Source organism: Grammomys surdaster, unplaced genomic scaffold (assembly GCF_004785775.1).
Source record: "Grammomys surdaster isolate TR1022 unplaced genomic scaffold, NIH_TR_1.0 239, whole genome shotgun sequence".
Classification (NCBI taxonomy): Eukaryota; Metazoa; Chordata; class Mammalia; order Rodentia; family Muridae; genus Grammomys; species Grammomys surdaster.
The window spans coordinates 3,070,567-3,091,130 of record NW_021604684.1 but is presented as its reverse complement, the minus strand read 5'-3'; the positions used below and the strand labels follow the sequence as shown (position 1 = coordinate 3,091,130).

General features: G+C 43.1%; 1 protein-coding gene across 4 annotated transcripts in view; it reads left to right on the top strand.

Annotated features, from left to right (window-relative positions):
* Ldlrad4 (low density lipoprotein receptor class A domain containing 4) overlaps positions 1–19,357 on the top strand; it is a 305,502-nt gene extending 286,145 nt beyond the window's left edge. For all 4 annotated transcript variants that reach the window (XM_028774214.1, XM_028774215.1, XM_028774213.1 and 1 more), the window contains 2 exons: positions 13,099–13,152; positions 18,386–19,357. In XM_028774214.1, coding sequence (XP_028630047.1) covers positions 13,099–13,152; positions 18,386–18,916 — 585 coding nt within the window. In that variant the 3' untranslated portion in view covers positions 18,917–19,357. The remainder of the gene's footprint in view (positions 1–13,098; positions 13,153–18,385) is intronic.
* Positions 19,358–20,564: the final 1,207 nt, after the last annotated feature.

Below are 20,564 nucleotides of genomic sequence, written 5' to 3'. Positions count from 1 at the left end.
TGTCAAGGGTGAGCCTGGAGAGAGGCATGCCTTTTGTACCTGTGTTTATGAAGCAGACATGAGAATAGTGTGGCCGTTCACTCCCAAGCTACCATGTAACTCTTGTCACTTTTCTCTGAGTGATCCAGAGCTGAGTGTCATCCCTCCCCAGGGCTTACCTATTCTTTCTCTGTTAATCACAACTGTAGATATTGCCAAACTTAGGGCTGGGCTCTATTCCGTGCCTCATAAAATTCAAGGTGTCTTTCAACACCATAACAGGGGTGATTTGCTCTCAGACTATGGCTCTGCTTCCTGAGTAGGAACATCCGCATAGCTTATGGTTCTAAAAGAGAGATAAAGTGAATGCCGAGGGAACAAACCTTCCTTCTTTCTCCACACACCTGAATTTCTGTCCTTTCTGCTCCCCCAACCCAACCCCTTCCTTGGATTGTTGCTCGCTTACGAGGGCTGGAAAAGCAGAGCACTCCTTTATACATCTGACTCTCAGCTAGGGGATATCCTGGAGAGGCTGGGACGGTGTTACAGCCAAGGATGCAGTGCTACAGAGATAGTCTGATCATCCTATAGTGCACAGAGTCTCCACAACAGGTGACCCAGAGAAACTGACCTCTTAGTGCTGAGTACCACCTGCCCAGGCACACTGATGACAGAGCCACCATCTCCTGACCACAGTGCTCCTGGCTGCTGTGAAGGGCATACTTCTCCTGTATCACCAGGACATAGCTGTTTGGAGACTCTGCCTGTAGACACTTTCCCTAGCCATATTCCCTCTACCTCTGTTCATCCCGCCCTTCCCTGGATCTCATCATCGCCAGGACAGCAAAGCAACCAGGCAAGAGCAGCCAGCTCTCATCCTTGGCTGAGGTCAGGGCTCCACTACCACCCTCTTGATCCTACCAAGAATGCTTAGGCCAACTCAGTCCCTGTGTTTATGAAGTGTGCATGAGGACCCATCGTCTCCTGTAATTCAGTGATTACCCAGTCTGGACAGCTTCTAGTTGCTTGTCCAGGTTGCCTCCCTTGGCCTATCAATATGATAATCTGTGTTCACCATCTTCCCGCCAAGAGCTAGCAGAAGCTTGGCAGTCACACCATAGAGGAGAGGATGCTCTGCTCTCTCATTTTCACATCACTTGACCAGGTTGCCCCTGGATGGGATGTTGGTTAGTGGAACTTGGGACAGAGTGGCAAGTGAGGATGAATGTGTAAGTCCACTGTACCTCTGTCTTGTGGCATCATATCTGTTATCCAAGCCCTGTTCCTAGATCCTGAAGCGCCCTTGTTTAGCACCCACAGCCTCAGGATTACCTGCCCTAGCAGTATGGGCAAGTACCTTAGACACCCTGTTACTTGACAGCATGTAGGTACAGAAGGTCCCTGGCAACCTTTCAGAGGGGAACTTGAGTGTCGCAGAGATACTTAACATTTGGGGTCTTTTGCCTCCATATTACGGAGCCATGTGAGATCTTTAGTGGGATTATAATGCTGTGTTCATCTTAAACTGGCTGAGGAAGTGTGAGACACCCCTCTTCTCATTAGTGGGCATTTTGCTTTGATCCAAAGGAGAAGCCAGGATGAAATTACTGTCCTCCTTAGATCTAATTGTCAGTTTGATAGCCTAGTGTCAGTCATCGGAGAGGAAATGCTGGGCTGAGGAATTGCCTAGATCAGATTTGCCAGATTGGTCTGTGAGGATTGTCTTGATTATTAACTGATGCAGGAGGGCCCGTGATGAGTGGTACCATTCCTAGGCAGATGCTCCCGGGATGTAAAAGAATGTTAACTGAGCATGAGTGTGACAGAACCAGCAATGATATTCCTCCATGCTTTAGGCTCCTACCTGAGTCTCTACCCTAACACTTCCCTCAGAGACAGACTGTGACTTGGAAGTGTACAGCACCTAAATCCTTTTCTTCCCCGCATTGCTTTTGGTCAGAGTGAGTTTTGTTTTGTTTTGGTTTGTCTTTACAACAGCAGAAATCAAACTAGAGAATGCTGAGAACAGAATCTCAAAAGCTTGACTGGCCTCGATTGCTGGGGACAGTCCTGTGAGAAGACATGGCAGTCCAGCTGTTCTCAGTCCATGAGTCCTCCCTCTCTGGACAGCACAACCTTGAAGGACTCTACAGAGATGAGAAATGCTGCCCTTCCCTCCATAACTTTCCTTTCTCCCATTGCCAACAACCCGCGTCCCTTCATTCTTTGCTTGAGACAATGCAGGTTTGAAGTATGAGGAGGGCTCTGTGGACCTGAGGCCTGTCAGCCTCCCTCTGAAATGTGTGTGTCAGGGCTGCCTGGGAATGGGATCATACTGGCCAGTGAAAGTCACTGGACAAAAATGAAAGGGAGTAGCTCAGGCTTAATTAAAGGAAAAAGTAAAGGCTCAAATGATGACCAGCAGCAGGAGATAGATTTGTGACACAAATCTCACTTTTGTTTTTCTCAAGGCAACCTCAACATGTTTATTTTTTTTAAAGATTTATTTATTCTTTTATTTATTTGAGTACACTGTAGCTGTCTTCAGACACACCAGAAGAGGGCATCAGATCCCATTTACAGATGGTTGTGAGCCACCATGTGGTTGCTGGGAATTGAACTCAGAACCTCTGGAAGAGCAGTTGGTGCTCTTAACCACTGAGCCATCTCTCCAGTCCCCTCAATATGTTTATAAGTGCCTCATTTGTGTGGCTTAGAGCTTAGAGACCTTCTAGATTGCTTTCCACTATCTTAAACTACCAAATAACCAGAAAACAATAGAAGAGCCTAAGTATTCCAGACCCAACCCTAAGGGACATTCACCAGAATTGTTTAGGCCAATGGTTCTCAACCTTTCTAAATGCTGCAACCCTTTAATACAGCTTCTCATGTTATGGTGACCCCCCAACAATAACTTATTCCACTGCTACTTCATAATTGTAATTTTGCTACTGTTGTAAATCATAATCATAATGTAAATATCTGATATGCAATCCCCACAGGCTTTTCCAGTTGGAGGGCTCTGAGAGGTCTTTTCTGACAGCTGTATGCCTGCCTGGTGAGTCCTGCTAACCACATCCTGACAGCCCAGGGTTTGTGGTCGGTAGGCATGCAGAGGTGGCTGGCTTCAGAGCAGGAGCAGGAGTTTTACTCAGTTTGAGCCATATGAGATAGTATATATCGAGCCACTCTTGACTTGTAGAAACATAAATTCCAATTTAAAAGTTAACGAGAAGAGTTACAGCACACATTTCTTCATTACCAGCTGCTCCAGGAGCCTGATCAGTTGTGCAGAGTCAGGTGTCTGGGCTTCTGCACAGAGACTCTGCTCCAGCAGCTTGGGAAGGACAAGGAAGCATCTGCCTAGCAGTCCAGCTTTACTAGAGGCCATTTCTTTTGTCTCCCTGGATTCTGAGAAAGAGAACCAGAGAAGGGCACAGGGAGTTGGGTGCTGGCTGCCACATCTCTATTTTCCCCCAAAGAGACCAAAGACTGCTTCTTTCTTTTCTACCTACATTAGAGTGTGTTTAGAAAAGTATTTCCAAAATGAAGGAAGAAACTATTTTAGGTAGGGTCTTTACTAAACAATGCCATTGTTACAGTCCTAAGAAGTGTGGCAGAGGACGGTCTGGCGGAGCTGATGGGATGGAAGATGATGTCCAGGCGTGGCTTCCCTGACAGTGATATCCCCACACCCTTAAACCAGGTGGAGCTGGTGTCCATGTTGCCCAGCCTCTATTCTCCACTCCCTAAGCACCGAGCAGACAGACAGGGCAGGGCAGTGTTTACTCCTGTATTCTCAACACCAGCTTCCTCTTGCCAGTTATACTGTCTGGCAGGAAGAGCTTCAGCTGCCAGGTGGCCACTGACAGGGCTTTATCCTTTTGGTCTATCTGTCTGGAGCCCTAGACCAGATTATTTCAAAGTCACAATGCATCCCTTCAAGTATGGGAAGGTGCAAAGCACAGCATGGTCAGGATGCAGCCAGTTCCCCTCCGAAGCAGCTTACATGGACATTTTTAATAGTCTGGTTTACCTTGAAAGCCATGTGAGTAACTCACACCCCCTTAATACACCATTGCTCAGAATAGCCTTAGCATTACCTTCGGGGCTTACAGATCTTTAGTAGGAAAGGAAAACTCTTTTCTTCCTCTTCTCCATGATGTCTTTGTTTTTCTGTTTGTTTTTCTGAGGTTAGATTTGAGCTTTGGCATCATCCGCAATCCCTGTAGAATGAAGTCCTGTGGATGGCTGAGTGCTGGTGTAGGTACCAGGTTGGTGCGCAGCCAGGTGACTTGGGAAGGTGATGCTCTCCAAGTCACAAGGTGAGCCACACAAAAGATCAGACAGGACTCACAACAAACCGATGCTGCTTCTGGAAGGCAATGGAGGCAATGGTACCTCAGTTGCATTGTCCTATGATGAAGGGCTGGAGAGATGGCTCAGTGGTTAAGAGCACTTGCTGCTCTTCAGAAGACCTGGATTCTGTTCCTAGCCCTCACGTAGCAGGGCTCAAAACTGCCTGTAACTCCAACTCCCGGGATCTGATACCCTTTTCTGGCATCTACTTACCTGCATATATAAGATATATACCTCCCTCAACGCACACATGTATAAATAAAAGTAAAAAGAAATCTTACAGACAGCCATGATGAGAAATGTATGTATGGTGAATCTAGACCAACCTGAATTCCAGAGACCCTTTCTTTTAAAAATTAAAAATTCCCTTTTCACATAACAAAAGATGAAGGCAAATCCAATACTCTTCTGATCATCTTTAGACCCGAGGGAACTAGTTTGGCAATGGTTTGAATTGACGCACAATATGTAAAAATAGCATGTTAAAAGAATGCTCGTGAAAGTCTAAACTTGTATTTATTATTATAGGCAGGATCCTATAGCACGACACGTGTAGAGGGTGAGGGGACAGTTCTCAGGAGTTCTCCCCTGTCACTGTGTATTTCAGGGATAGAACTCAGATCCTCACACTTGTACAGCAAGACCTTCTACCCACTGATCCACTCAGGCCCTGACCCCCATATTAAATAAATAAGACTTTAGTAACCTTTTAAGTTTATAAAGTATTACCATAAGTCATATGGTAATTTTTTTCTTGGTGTGGTTGTAGGAAATGTTTCTCAATTATTTTGAAATTCCAGGTGGCCTTTACTGCAAGCCCTCCATGCTAGGGCTGGTTTCTGGCTAGAAGTTAGCCCATTGCCAGCTCTGGGCCATGAGTAAAACGATCCCCTCTGAGCAAAGAAGGGACGGGAGCTGGAAGCCTGCCAAAGCCGAAAAGTCTTCCTGTCTCCTAAGCTTTCTTATTTCTGGCTGGATTTTATTGGAGTGTGGTGGTCCCCCTGCCCCAGGCCCCTCTAGGCTGGGGAAAACACCTGGTGGCTTCTTTTCTCAATCCTCTGCATTATCTACAAAGGGGAGGGACCCACACTCCCTCCCTCCCTCCCAACAGATCTTCCTGGAAGATTTGTCTGTTCTCTTAAGGGATGTGCCCTAGATTGAGTGGAGTTAGGAGTCTTAAAAAGTCTGATGATAGATTCCCAAGGAGGAATGAAGGAGGCTGTGCCTGCCAGAGTCTGTGTGGCCATGTAGAGGTGCTGAGTTCTAAGCTGTTACTGCCCCCTAGAGGGCAAAAGGCAGTATAGTCCGATCTGAGTTGTAGAAAGGTTGAAGAAAAAAAGTTGAAGAAAAAAAGAACAGGAAAGAGAAGTATCTTATCAGAAACTAAAGATGTTGCTGACTATCTGAAAATCACTTCTACCTCTGCTTTGAAATTCTCCCCATGGAGCACGTGGAGAAATAGATACTCAATGATTTGAAGCCAAATGCGACACTCCATCACTGCAAGGACCCATTTAAAGAGAAGCCAGAATGCCAAGCAGTGGTCTCAATGGTGGTTCCCACTGTTCCCTGCAGCTAGTAAGGAGAGGTTAGCTGAAAGCATAAGCATAAGCAAGTCCAAGCTACGAGGTTGCCCTCACACGGGGTCACAGTACATGTGGACTTAAGCAACGGGCTCTGGCCCTGCAGCTCAAGGCAAGTCACAACGACAGACTGCCTTCTCCTGGTTTAAAGCATTATCCAAGATGTATAGAGATGAAGAGAATGACATAGTCACAAATTGGACTCTCTAGATAAAACAGACAAATGGTTACAAACATCTTACCAAAACTGCCTTGTGAAGAAAGGAAATCTGAACATGCCTCTAAGTAGTAAGGAGGTAGGAGAGATGAGTAAAAGCCCTCTAATATGGTCTGCTTCATGCACTGGAGCAAAAGGTCTCTATCTGATGTCACGTTCAGGAGGCTGTAAACTCTTTGATGATGCCTAGATAGAGGGAATGGCTTGCTATGGGTGGTTCTTGAATTTTAGAGCCTAGACTTGCTTCGGGCCCTTCCCTTAGCTTCCCAGTATGGGCTAGCTCCCCCTGCCATAGGCACGGGCTGACCCTGTTGTCATAGCTTCCCTGCTAGGATGGATGCTTCCCCTTACAACACAAGCCAAAAATATGTCTTTCTTCCTTAAGTTTCTTTAGCCAAGAAAAATAACGAATGCACTTCTATACTGGCTAATTTATGTCAACTTGACACGAGCTAGAATCATTTGGGAAAAGGGAATCCCAGTTGAGAAAATGGCCCCACCAGATTGGCCTGTGGGCAAGCCTGCCATGCGCTTTGTTGATTGATGATTGATTTAGGAGAGCCCAGCTCACCCTGAGGCTGGTGATGGGTGTTACAAGAAGGCAGGCTGAGACATGAGGAACAGCCAGTAAGAGGCATTTCTTGATGCCCTCTGCATCAGTTCCTGTCTCTGGGGTTCTGCCTTGAGCTCTTGCCTTGCCTGCCCTTAGTGATGGACTATGATATGGAACTATAAGCTGAAGTAAACTCCTCTCTTCCTAGGTAGCTGTCTTAATCAGGGTTTCTATTCCTGCACAAACATCATGACCAAGAAGCAAGTTTGGAGGGAAGGGTTTATTCAGCTTACACTTCTACATTGCTGTTCATCACCAATGGAAATCAGGACTGGAACTCAAGCAGGTCAGGAAGCAGGAGCTGATGCAGAGGTCATGAGGGATGTTACTTACTGGCTTGCTTTCCCTGGCTCACTCAACTTGCTTTCTAATAGAACCCAAGGACTACCAGCCCAGGGATGGCACCACCCACAGAAGGCCCTTCTGCCTTGATCACTAATTGAGAAAATGGCTTACAGCTGGATCTCACAGAAGCATTTCCTCAAGGGAGGCTCCTTTCTCTGTAATAACTCCAGCTTGTGTCAAGTTGACACACAAAACAAACCAGTAGCCTTTTTTTTTAATTGTAGCAATAGGAATTCTTAACTAAGATACCTTACTGACACAGGTAGATCAGATGGATGAACTGGGAAGCTCTACCAATTATGAAAGACTTGATACTTCTCTTCAAATCATCCCAAATAACTGAAAAAGTAGGTATGGTTTTCTTGACTCAATCTAAGAAGCCAGCAGTCCCAATACTGAAGAAGGACAAAGAAAACACAAAGCAAAGAGAAAGCCATAAACCAGTATCCTTTATGAATACTGACATAAAAGTCTTCAAGAAAATAACAGAAACTTGACTTCAGCATCATTTTGAAAGAATTATACACCATGGCCAAATGTGATTTATTTCTGGAATGGAAGGCTGGCTTAGAATATAAAAATCAGTCAACACACTCCATTAACAGAATGAAGAGGCAGGAAAGAACACTCATGATCATCTCAGTGGTTGCAGAGGAATTATTTAAGATTCAACGTCCTTACCTAAAAATGACTTGACAAAGTGGAGGGGGAAGGGGAAACTTTAACACCTTAACTTCTGTTGATCTATGAGAAGCTCACAGACAACATTATACTCAGTAGTAAAATACTAAAACTTTCTTCTAAGATCAGGAACAAGATAAAGATGGCTGCTTTTGCCTTATCTAACATAGGATTTGTTGGGAATTGTAGCTAAAGTTGGCCAGGAGAAAAAAAAAAAGACATTTATCTTAGTTAGGGTTTCTATTGCTGTCATGAAACACCATAACCAAAAGTGACTTTGGGAGGGAAGATTTTATTTTGTTTGCACTTATATATCACAGTTTATCACTGAAGAAGTCAGGGCAGGAACCTGGAGGCAGGAGCTGATGCAGAAGCTGTAGGGGAAGCTGTTTATAGGCGTGTTCCTTGTGGCTTGCTCATGGTTTTCTCATAGCACCAGGGTTGACCCTACCCACAGTGGGCTGGGCCTTCCCATATCAGTCACTAATTATAAAATGCTTTATAGGCTTGCCTACGGCCTGATCTTATGGAGCTATTTCCTCAATGGCGGTTACCTTCTTTCAGATGACTGTAGCCTTGTGTCAAGTTGATATAAAAATAGCCAGGACAGCATCCCAGTGGGAAAGGATGAAGAAAAGTTCCCTGTTACCACATGACATGATCTCATATGTAGAAAATCTTGAGGAGTCTACCGAAACAAAGAAAAAAACATTATAACTAATAAATGAAATCTAGCAGAGTAGCAGGATGCAAAATTTGGGCCTCATAAATCAGCTGCATTTCTTTAACAGTGGTTAGTCTGATTTTATAAAGAATTTTAGAAAGCATTTCCAGTTACAATAAACTTACTAATAGTTCAGAGTAAAATTAACAGAAGAGACAGACTAAAGATGTATTCTTTAATAAGATTGTCTAAGAATGTCTATAACCCCATCAATCCACAGTGATTTTGATTGCTGCCAAAAATATAAACAAGATGCAAAGAAATGGAAATTCATCCCATATAGATAAATAAAACACTGGCATCTTAACAGTTTTGAAAGTCTTCAGTATCCATAGATATCTACAATCCATTGATGCTTTTTTTGCAGAAATTAAAAAAAAAATCCATCTGACAACTTCTACGATATCCCTGGGGGGCATCAATAGCCAAAATGATTTTAAAGGAGAACAACAAATTCAGGAACTTGTCTCATAATTCTTGACCTCAAAAATCAATATGAAGCCAACAGTAATTAAAACAGTGTGATACTGGAATAAAGGATGATAATATGTGTTCCAGTGAAATAGATTAGAGGGCTCTGAAACAAACCTTTCCAAAGATGGTCAAGAGATTGCCGACAGGGATGCCAAAAGCTCTCAATTAGAAAAGAATAGGCTTTTCAAAACCAAAGTTGGAGGCTGGATCTCCACGCACAAAACCATAGTAAGGAACCCTAATCTTATAACACATCTAAAAATTAAAATTTTAAAAACAATGTAAATGTTATAGCTAACACTTTAAAATTCTGTCTTGGTTTGGCTGTTGTAAAACACCACCATGGGTTACAGACAATTGACATTCCTTTACCACAATCCTGGATATTGGATACCAGAGTTGATAGCACTGTGAAACACGGTACCACGATCAGGTTCTTAGTGTGACCTGCTTCTGGACTGGTGGATAACTTCTTATACATCTTATATGGGGGAGGAGAGCTTGCTTAGCTCTCTGGCCTCCTCTTATAAGATAACTGATTGTGTGTTCGCAATGACCCCATTCTCTTGACCAAACTACTTCCCTGTCCCTCCAAATAGCACCACTTTGGGAACACCAATTTCTTACCTCTTCATAGCCCAATGTGTCAGATGGGGAAAAATTAGTCTTTGTGCTACAGACAATTTGTATTCTTTCTAGTAATAAAGACACCAATCTGAGAGATCAGATAATCATCTTGTCTGATGCCGAAGTTTTTGTGTCAAACAGATGGGATCTGTGGAACGGTATGGCTGTTTTCTGTTTTCATGAGAAACATGAAAGTGGTTTCTCAAATATAAAGGAAAAAAATAGATGTGTGTCTTTTAAGCCTGAAAACTTTCTGTGTCTCTTTTCACAGAAATGTGACTAAAAGGTCCAAACTCTCAGGATGCCCCAGTGAGCCAGTCTTCACGCTGTGCTCCTTGAAGTTATCCATGCAGACAAGTTCCAGGGCTCAGCTAAAGCTCTAGGCCAGTGGTTCTCAGCCCATGGGTTGTGAAAGGCCTTTCACAGAGGTTGCATATTAGATATTCATGATCCATAACAGTAGCAAAATTACAGTTGTGATGTAGCAAGAAAACAAATTTATGGTTGGAAGGGTCACTACAACATGAGAAACTCCATTAATGGGTCATGACATTAGGAAGGTTGAAAACCACTGTTCTAGATCAATTCAAAATATGTCTAACACACACACACACACATCCACACACACACTGATGCACACATACATATAGTTTATTATATGTAAACTATAGAGTATAACATGTATTAGTCATTTATTTGTTGCTTTAATAAAATACCATGACCAAAAGTAAATTAAGAAAGACAATGCTTAGCTTATGGTTCCCGAGGGAGAGTCTATATTCTGGGGAAGGCATGGTGTCAAAAGTATGAACTGATTGATCACATTTTTTCTACACACAGGAAGCAGAGAGAAAACAGGAAGTCGAGTGAGGCTATAACCCATCAAAGTCTACCTCTAGTAACAGCCTTTCTCCAGCAAGGCTTTGCCCCCTAAAGGGTCCAAACAGTGCCACCAGCTGGGGAGCATGTTTTCAAATGCATGAGTCTATGAGGAACATCTTTCATTCAAACAATAGCAGAGGCTGTATCTATGTACAGAAAAGTACAGTCTGTCTCTCCCACACACATCTCTGTCATTGGCCTTTTATAGACAGAGACTGAGGGGTATTGTTACAGGAAAGCCTCTCAGTGTGTTTATAACTGCCTAGGCTCTCCCCACACAGAGTCTTGTAGACCTGGAAGAAAACTGTTTTCCTACCCTGATGAGCAAAGGTGAGGAACTGTATTATTGTATTATCTGTAGAAGAAAAAATAATGTGTTCATTCACAATGATTTGATTATAGGAAAAAATCCAAGGGGTGGGGGAAGAAAGCATATCATAAGCCTCAAAGTTGCAAAGCTGTTTGGAACTAACCTTGTCTCCCTGCTACTAGGACCTTTGTATGGGTGCAGATTCCACACTGAGGTTTGTGGTTATAGTTATCCTTAGTAGACAGCCAAGGCTCCAAAAGGTGCATGCAGGAATGCCTAAGACGAGGGGACACCACTGAGTCCCCCATGTTGTACAGGCCTTATCTTCAGAGACAAAGGAGGCCATGGTTGCAGAAGATTAGGCAGGGTGAACAGGGAAAGGATAAAGTCTAGACAAGCAAACTTAGCCTTCTATCAGAATGTTATTAGGCACCCACTGAGGTTCATAGGTGGTAGCCCCAGGTAGTGAACTCACTAAGTAATTCCAGTGAGTTTTAATAAGCACCTGCCAGGTATGACAGGTCAAGTAAGGGGGATTGTCTGAGAGGCTGCTAGGGGCTCCTTCCTGTAAGCACTTTGGTCAGATCTGACAATTTGGAAAATTGTCAGGAAAATGAAGCCACTAGGAATAATCATTGCCACTGAGATTATGGAAGCCCTCATTCCTGAGTTCTTCATGGTGCCGTTAAATGATTAGAGCTGGACACTAAGGGCCGTGGGAGGGAGGAGAGAGAGAGAGAGAGGCAGCAGCTCATGGCAGTGTAGCTAGAGGAGCTCAGAAACACCAGTGGACTTGTGCTCTCGAATCTGGTGCTAGTCACTTCTTTGCTGTACTGGGGAGGGCACTGATCAATCACACCATTTGATTTAAGTTTGGGCCTTTGCCTATTGCCAGGTGTGTCATATCAGTTGATTTGTTACATAATTTTATAGTCAGACTCTAATGCCCACACTTCCTTCGAACAGCTGGGTCAGCTGATATTTTTGCTACTGAATCCATGGTGTCCTGTGAGTATCTTAGGAACAGGTTTTATGTATTGGACAAAACAATGTGGTTAGCCATGAAGTGAGTATTTCTGTTGGAACACCGGCCACAGGAAAGAACAGTGTGCACTTTCATCTGAGGGGTCTGGCTGTTTCACCGTGGCTGTTTTTACTTAGGATTCTGCAGTTTGGGGAAACTCAGTAATCTCCAGAGACCAAATATACATATTCTCAGAAGTCTAAAAGTACAGGTGTCTTCCCCTGCAGAATATCTTACTCTGACAATAACAATAAACCGAGAAACTCTTGCAAATAGCCAATAATTTGAACTCAAAAGGCTTATCACCGTGGAGTGCTTTGTAAACATGGTGCAGGAGACTAGGTGCCCCAATAATCAAGTTATATGCTTGTCACCTTGATAATCTAGCCAAACAGTTTTTAAAATGTTCATGTATGTATGTATGTATGTATGTATATGTATGTATGTATATATGTATATGTATGTATGTATATATGAATGTATGAATGTGTGTAAATTTGTTTGTGTGTGTGCCCAGGTGCATGTGCAGAGGTCGAGGGATAACTTTCTGGAGTCATTTCTTTCCCTACCATTTGGATTCTGGGAATTAGACTCAGGTCTGCAAGCTTGACAGTAAATATTGTCCTATCTTGGCTGACCCTTGCCACACATTTCTCGAAAAGACAGCCCCTATTTATCAAATTATGTCTGTGAATATTCAGTCTAAAGAATAAAGTCAACAGAAGACTTGAAAGATCATCCAGGCTTTGGAAACTGTAATTAATGTTGAGAACTGACCTGCATTGGGGGTAGTGTCTCTGTGGTAGCCATAGACTTCAGGCTGTGTGGTGTTGGTGGGGGTGGCATTTGGCCCTGGCAGGCCACGATGATACATTCTTCTGGGGAGGCCTCTCAAGGCTCATCTAGCCCAGGGACTGTCCTAGTGTAGGCACCAACTGTGTATAGTTCGATGACCATTTGAAGCACGTGGTTACATAGGTGAACCAGTATTTGTGACTTCAAATCCATTAGACCAGGATCTAAGGTCTTTAATTTTGCTGTTGGGTTACAACTTTCCACTTAGGGTTGAGGTGTGGAATGATATCAGCTCTTTCCTTCTCCATGTTTTAGACAAGTGAGCTACTGTCCAAAGAGCAAAGTGATTTTTGTTTCAAAAAATTGAGTTTAAAATTTTTTGGGGGGGGGGGCTACTGCTGATGTTGTATGAAGCGCATGGTTTTCTTATGAAACACGTGATTTTCTTATCTCATGTTCCTCACTTCTCTCCCTCTCTCCTCCAGGAAGGGTCCCTGTGGCCTTCTGACAGCTCTGTACAGCGGCCAGGGGCTTCAGAGGTAAGACGGGGGCTGGGGGGAGAAGTCATGCCCACAGTCTTGGATTCAAAATCAACTTTAGGATAAAGTCATTGTCTGTAACTTTGCTTAAAAGGGACATAAGGATTTCCCCCCTTAGAATCGTGTGTCTAAGCTTTATACAGAGAATAGTTTAAAAATTGTGGAACCTTGGATTATTTTAGAGCTACCAACTGAGTTTTGGAAGTATAAGCCTAGTTTATACATATCAGATAGCATGGATTCTTCACACATAAACAATTTAGTAATATGAGTTTTTTGAGGCAAGTTCTCATCACGTAGCTCATGTTGGCTTATAACTTGCTATGTAGATCAGGCCAGCCTTGAAGTCGCAGAGATGCACTAGTTTCTGACTCCCAAGCTGGGGTTAAAGCATGTGCCATAATGTTCTTCCATTATCTGAAGCTTTAAGTATTTCAGTACAAATCGAAAAATAACAAAACCTAGATGTACAAAGACTGTGAAACAATGACATTTGTGGGACCCAACATAGGTATTGGCAGTCAGACTAAACCAAAACTCTCTGAGGAGAACTTCCCAGTATCCATCTGTAGAAAGATAAAGATGTCACGGTGGTTCCCCTTCTGGCCTCTAGTACTCTGTGACCTGCACAGAATCTGTATCATTGTTTCACATGCTAGAGAAGAGGACTAAAATGCAGGCATAAGACAGATTTATTTAACGTATGGCTAGCTCAAAGAGAGTGGCCAATAAACACAGTTGGGTTTGGAATAAACTTTAGAATTAAGACATTGTCTGATTTCTATTAAGAGGCTCAATAGAGAATTTTATCCTCGACTTATTCAATTATAGTTCTTCTGTTGCCACAATTTTATCAGTATGTCTTTCCTGTCAGTCTTGTCAAGTTTTATTTTTTATTCTACAGGAGAGAAAACTTAATTTGTTTTTAACTCTGTCACATATTGAATTATTGAAACAGTATCTTTTGCCTTTAAATATAAAATAAGGTTGAGACTGTTAAGTTGTTATACATACACACACACACACACACACACAGAGAGAGAGAGAGAGAGAGAGAGAGAGAGAGAGAGAGAGAGAGAGAGAGAGAGAGAGCCATCCACGCGGGTAACATTTGTCTTAGACAATTGGGATAAAATGTATTTCTATGATTAACTTTTATGTTAGCATTAGAAGCAATGGGCTCTATTCTATTGTATTCTGTTGTGTAATATTTCATTCATACATGGTTCCCTCCCCACTGTCTTTCCCATATCATCTCTTCTCTGACTGATTTCCTTCCCTCCGCCAGTAGAGCCTCTTCTGATTCTCACCACATGTATTCTACATCCTCCCTTCACCTCCATGAAGATCTTCTTTAGTTCCTTCATGTTCCCTTTCTAGCTCCGCCCCCGCCCTCTCTCAGCTAGGTTCTGAATATAAGGAAAAGAGAATTTCTGAATACAGTTTATTTACCTACCAATGATTTCAGTTCCATCCATTTTCCTGTGGATGTCATGATTTCGTTTTTTGTTATGGCTTCACAAAACTTCATGGTGTACATGTTCAACATTTTAAAAAATCTGTTGATGGATATCTATGCTAGTTTCATTCCCTGGACATTGTGAAGGAGATACCAATAATTGTGGATATGATAGTATTTCGCTGATAAGTTTCCTTAGAGTACTTTATCCATATTTGTAAGACTAGTATAGCTGGGAAATTTGAAAATTTCTCCTATACCCATACCCATAAATCTTATCATGTGGAGCAGGCCTTGAATCCAGCCAGATTAGTAGGTCACACCGATAATGTTCATGTCACTACTGTATCCGTGAGCATATCTTGCCAGACAACCTACTGTTGTAGTTCTCCAGGTTCACAGGTAAGTAAGATGGAATCTCAAATGTTGTCTGCATTTTCCTGATGTGCAAGGATGTTGAACATTTTAAAAGTGCTTCTTGGCTATTTGTTTTTCTTCTTTTGAGAATTCTGTTTAATTCCGTGCCCCAGTTTTCAATTGGGTTGTTTGTTTCAACACTGTCAGATGTATTGTTGGTAAAGATTTTCTTCCATCCTGCAAGTCTCCTCTTTACTGGAATGATGGTATCCTTTGCTGCACAGCTTTTTCATTTAGTTTGCCAGTCTTAATGTCTACAGTACTAGGGTCCTGTCAGAGAATTCTTTCCTGTGTGTAGATATTGAAACATATTCTCTACTTTGTTTGCTAGCTATTTCAGGGTATCAAGGGTTACATTGAGGTCCTTGATCCATCCAAAATTGATTTTTGTGCAGAGTGAACAATAATGGTCCCCTTTAATCCATTTACATGTAGCTATCTGGTTTCATCAGCACCATTTGTTGAGAACACTGTCTTTTCTACAATGTGTATGGATGGCCTCTTTGTCAAAAGTCAGGTGACTGAGGGAGTGTGAGCTCAATTGGGGTCTTCACTCTATTCCATTAATTCATGAGTCTGTTTTTATACCAGTCCCGTGCTGTTTTTATTACTATAGCCCTGTGGTATAAGTTGAGATCCAGATGGTGGTCCTGAGATCCAGCAGTCCTTTTATCGCTCAGGATTGCTCTGCCTATCCTTCTCTTCAAGTACCAATACTCTCCTTTCCACTCGCTCATTATATTGGCAAGGCTTTCCATGGAGTCTCTTATTTGGCTTACTGAATTTTTCATTTCACATTTTTATTTGTTGGGTCTTCAAAAATGCTCTTTACTAGACTACACTTTCAGATTTTGAATTTTTTTCCTTTGTGTCAGTCAACTGTGGTTTTGTGATCTTCCTTCTGACATTTTATGCATATCCCCTTTGAGTCAGTCTTGAACGTGTTCATAATTATTATTTTGAAATAAGTTGCTTTTTCAAGGGAATATAACTATGAGAATACTGGGTTTTGGAGGAGACACAGTATCTTGTTTATTTCTGGTATTTGTGTTTTACAATGAGACCTGGGTACTCAAAATTAGGCTGTTGGTAGTGTTTGTTTTGTCTTGTTTTTGGTATGGATCTGCCCTAACTTTGTTGAGTCAACATTTAGATCTTTGTTTGTTGTTATCCCTGATTGTCAGCTTGTAGATCAGCAGAATGGTGTTTGGAGTTCAGTCTTGGGGCCACTAGGTGTTGATGTGTGTGTAAATGGGGTCCCAGATCACCTGGGGGCTAGGTTATGGCTTGCTTCTGAGCATAGGAGCCAGCTAACTTCCTATAGAACTTTCCTGGAACCTTCTTGCTACAGGCTCCAGAAGTCTATGGAAGTCTCCCTCAGTTCTGCCGGTGGTCCTAGGTGAGGGTTGGAGTCACTGTGATAGTGGGTGATATATATATTTTTGTATGTTGATTTTGGACCCTTGCTATTTTGATGAAAGTGTTTACCAAGCCTCAGAGGTTTCCTTATGGAGTTTCATGTTTTGTACTTTAAAGTAACTTAGCTTCTTTCTTTCCCATTTGAATCTCATTTACTTCATTCTCTTGTCTTACTGTACTAGCTAAGACTTAGAACACTATATTGAATACAAAAGTTCAAAGAGTGGCCATCTTGGCTTCATTTCAGATTTTGGAGGAACTGTTCTCAGTGTTTCCTTACTTACATCTTCCAGAGTCTCCATGATCCTAGGGTAGCTAATGTTTTAGCTGGGGTGTGCCTCCCTAGTGCTTTGAAATCGAAGAATGCAAGCAACAGAACTGAGCTTGGCCCAGGTGGAGGGTCTATGTTCTCCCAGACCTCACCCTGATGGAAGGTTACAGCTTGTAGTGTCAAGTACACCCCTGGAACATCAGAGGTCTCCAACTTTTTAGCAGTAAAGGGAAGATAGGTAGTTCCAGCATTTATTTTATCCATTTACTGGCCTCGTGATCAGAACGATTAAATTCCAAGATTGTTCTCAATCCAAGATATATGTTTCAGGCCATCCAGGGTGAAATGGTCTTTTTGTATATATATCTTAGCATGAACCTAACCTCATGACGCCACCACCCTCCCCCTTTGGCCTGTCACCGTCTACCCATCCTGATGTCCAAAACTGCTTCTCTGGGCCTTCCCTCATCCAGGGCCTATGTCAGGTCACACTGAGGTTGGCTGACCTGCAGCAGTTCCCTGGTCTTGGTTCCCTGGGGCAGCTTCATTTTAAATAATTGATCCCATCTCAGTGAGGTAGCAGTGCTGTCCCCTGAGTCAAAAAGTGTGACAGAATGGGACTTTTCTCTGCTGATGCTCTGACCACTTGAGGAATCCCTGGCTCATCAAAGCTTGTAACTGCATCTGGGGCCCGTGGGGTCTGACGGTTTGTCCTGAGGGTAGGGATGCCAGTCTCTCCTCCAGCTCCCCTCCTGTGTCAGCCAGGAAACCCAGCATCTGGGGGTGTGTTCAGCTTACTTCTCCATATTGCTTTTCCCCCCTCTTCTTTTGACATCGTTTGTGGATTTCCGTAGTGTTTTCTGTCTTTGGAATAATGTCTATTTCCTGTTACTCCGACTTTCTCTTTCACCAGCTTACACAAAGGCAGCCTATACTTTACCATTTTAAACAAGACTCCCAAGAGAGGAGTTTTAAAGAAATATATGTCCTGAGTATTTTGTAGGGAAAAAAATCTATAATCACATTTATCTTGAAATGTAAAGTTTTTCATATTAATAACTAAAAATAACTATAGTAAACTCGTATTGAAATAACTGTAAAAGTATAGAAATCTAAGAGAAAAGTCATGTTTCTGGTTTATTTGGTTATTTGCAAAGAGTATTTAACCTCAGAGACGCTTGTCTCTTTGCTCAGTCTTGGTTTCTACAGCTGTTAGGTCCCAAGAAAACAAGAGGCTTACTCTGCCTGGTCTTATATTTTATGGGTAAAGCCACTGAAGCTTGGATGAAGTCACCTGTGACCTGCCCCCTAGAGGACCACACCATGTTCCCTGCCCTGTCCCTGCTCCCTGCTCTCTCCTCTCCATGGGGTTTCACTTGAATCTTTGTCTCCTGCTCCCCAATAACCTCCAATACATCCAAATCTTGAGTTAGTTATAATTCCCAACTAAGTTTGCCTTCCCAGATATGCTAATACACATTAGGTCTAACCCTGCCCCCTCCTTAAAAAAACAACAACAAAATGATTCTGGATGTCTTAGGGTTTCATTGCTGTGAAGAGACACCATGACCACAGCAACTCTTATAAAGGACAACATTTAATTGGGGCTTGCTTGCAGGTTCAGTTGTACTGAGAGTGTCCTCAGACCTCTTCTCTTTTCCTTCCAGATCATGTGTGCCCCACGGGGTAGGGATAGGTTTACTACCCCATCTTTCATCCAGCGGGATCCGTTCAGCCGTTTCCAGCCCACCTACCCCTATGTGCAGCACGAGATTGACTTGCCTCCCACCATCTCCCTGTCAGACGGGGAGGAGCCGCCTCCTTACCAAGGACCCTGCACTCTACAGCTCCGGGACCCAGAGCAGCAGATGGAACTCAACCGCGAGTCCGTGAGGGCCCCGCCCAATCGAACCGTTTTTGACAGTGATTTGTTAGACATTTCTATGTACAACGGGGGACCATGCCCACCAAGCAGTCACTCGGGCATCAGCGCAGCTACCTGTAGCAGTAATGGAAGAATGGAGGGCCCGCCCCCGACCTACAGCGAGGTGATGGGCCACTACCCAGGCACCTCGTTCTTCCATCACCAGCATAGCAACGCACACAGGGGCAGCAGACCACAGTTTCAGCCGAACAACTCAGAGGGCACAATAGTACCCATCAAGGGCAAAGACAGGAAGCCTGGGGACCTGGTCTGATTCCCTCCAGAGTGCACTTTTCAAGGAGAGAGAAACCTCAGCAGGGAGAGAGAGGCCTGCAGGCCCCACTGCCCAGTGTTGTCCAGCTTTACGTGGTACAGCTGAGTAAAACCAAATGTGCAAACACGGTCTTCGTTTCTGATTCCTTTCACGGGAATTGCATGCAAACAAGACTGAAACACGATATAAACTTCCATCCAGTTTGACCACAAACAGTGTTCATCTTGGGGCAGGGTTGGAGACAGGGCTAGAGATGGTATGAGCTTGGCGAAGAGGTGTTTCAGAGAAAACCGAAAAGGCTGCTTTGAAGACATCATGAACGTAAGACCCACAGAGGTATTTTTGACATATTTAATTCCAAAAGGAGACTGTGGATAAATGAGGCCACAATGGCCTGTTTTATAATTAACTGAATAAAGAAGGAAGAATTATTATATATTATCATAGGGGAAGAATCAGCCAGTTTGCTTTTTCTCCAAAGGTGTGAAACTTATTTTGTTTTAAAAATATGAGTCAAAACTCCTGTTTTTGTGTGCCAAGGTTTAAAGTTGGAGAAGTTAGGCGAGTGAGAGGAAGTGATTTATGTTGTGATGGTATGTTTTAAAAGTTGCACTATCTCAATGTTTAACCTATGGATGAGGGAACCGTGTCGTGTGAAGTTCTGTATGTTGTCTTGTCACCTATGGATGGCTGCATGGCCAAGGAACACTCTTGAGTGTCCACAGAGTCATACAAGAAAGGTATTTGGGAATGTACCCTGGCATTTACCAAGTTAACGTACATTTTAAAAAGTGGTTATGTTGCAAGAATTTGCAGCCAGAAGCAGTGTACTACTGAGGTATTTGGAGAGGTTGGTAAAAAGAGATGCTTGCATTGTGTACCAAGTGTCATGCAGAGCTAGTCTTAGTCCCAGCAGGGTCAGCAGTTTAGACTTTTTTCACTGCAGCATGAAATATATTCAGATGCATACCCTATTTTATGCAATAAATCGTCTAAACTGCAAGCTGGCTGTTTTGTGTATGCTGAACTATGGGTCACAGTGAATCTCCTAAGCAGCTCTGATGAGTTCTGCCAGGGTTCTCTGTTCAGCGTCTAGCACCAGCAGTTGTCCCCAAGGCCACGTGGCTTTCTAAGTGCTGTGCTGGTAATGGTTTCTTATGTTTAATATGCCCCTGTACTCTGACAGAGGAACAAGTTTGACATAATAAGCCATTACGTATCTCCAGCATTGCATGTTAGGGGAATCTGGCACAGACCTACCAACACACATGCCAAAGACTCACTTCTGAATAGCCGGTCTTTGTACCTTGTTCGGTTAGAGGTTAGAGGTGGTGGATCAGGGTGTGACTCAGAACAAGGCAGGGCAGGCAAAGTTGCAGCTGAAAAATGGCTTCGTAGTATTTGAAGTCAGTTTATGCTTTCTAATATTTCTTATGTGGAAAAAAAAAGAAACCCAACAACTTTCTTATGCAGATATAAGAGCTGGTTTTCTAAACTCTACTAAGGCAGGCTCATCCACAGTGGCAGGCCTGCTCTCTGGAAGTCTGGCCTCTGCATGCAACACAAAGAACAGGAATGGAAATTCGATGGCAGCTTTAACACCAAATCTCAATCTCTCTCTCTCTCTCTCTCTCTCTCTCTCTCTCTC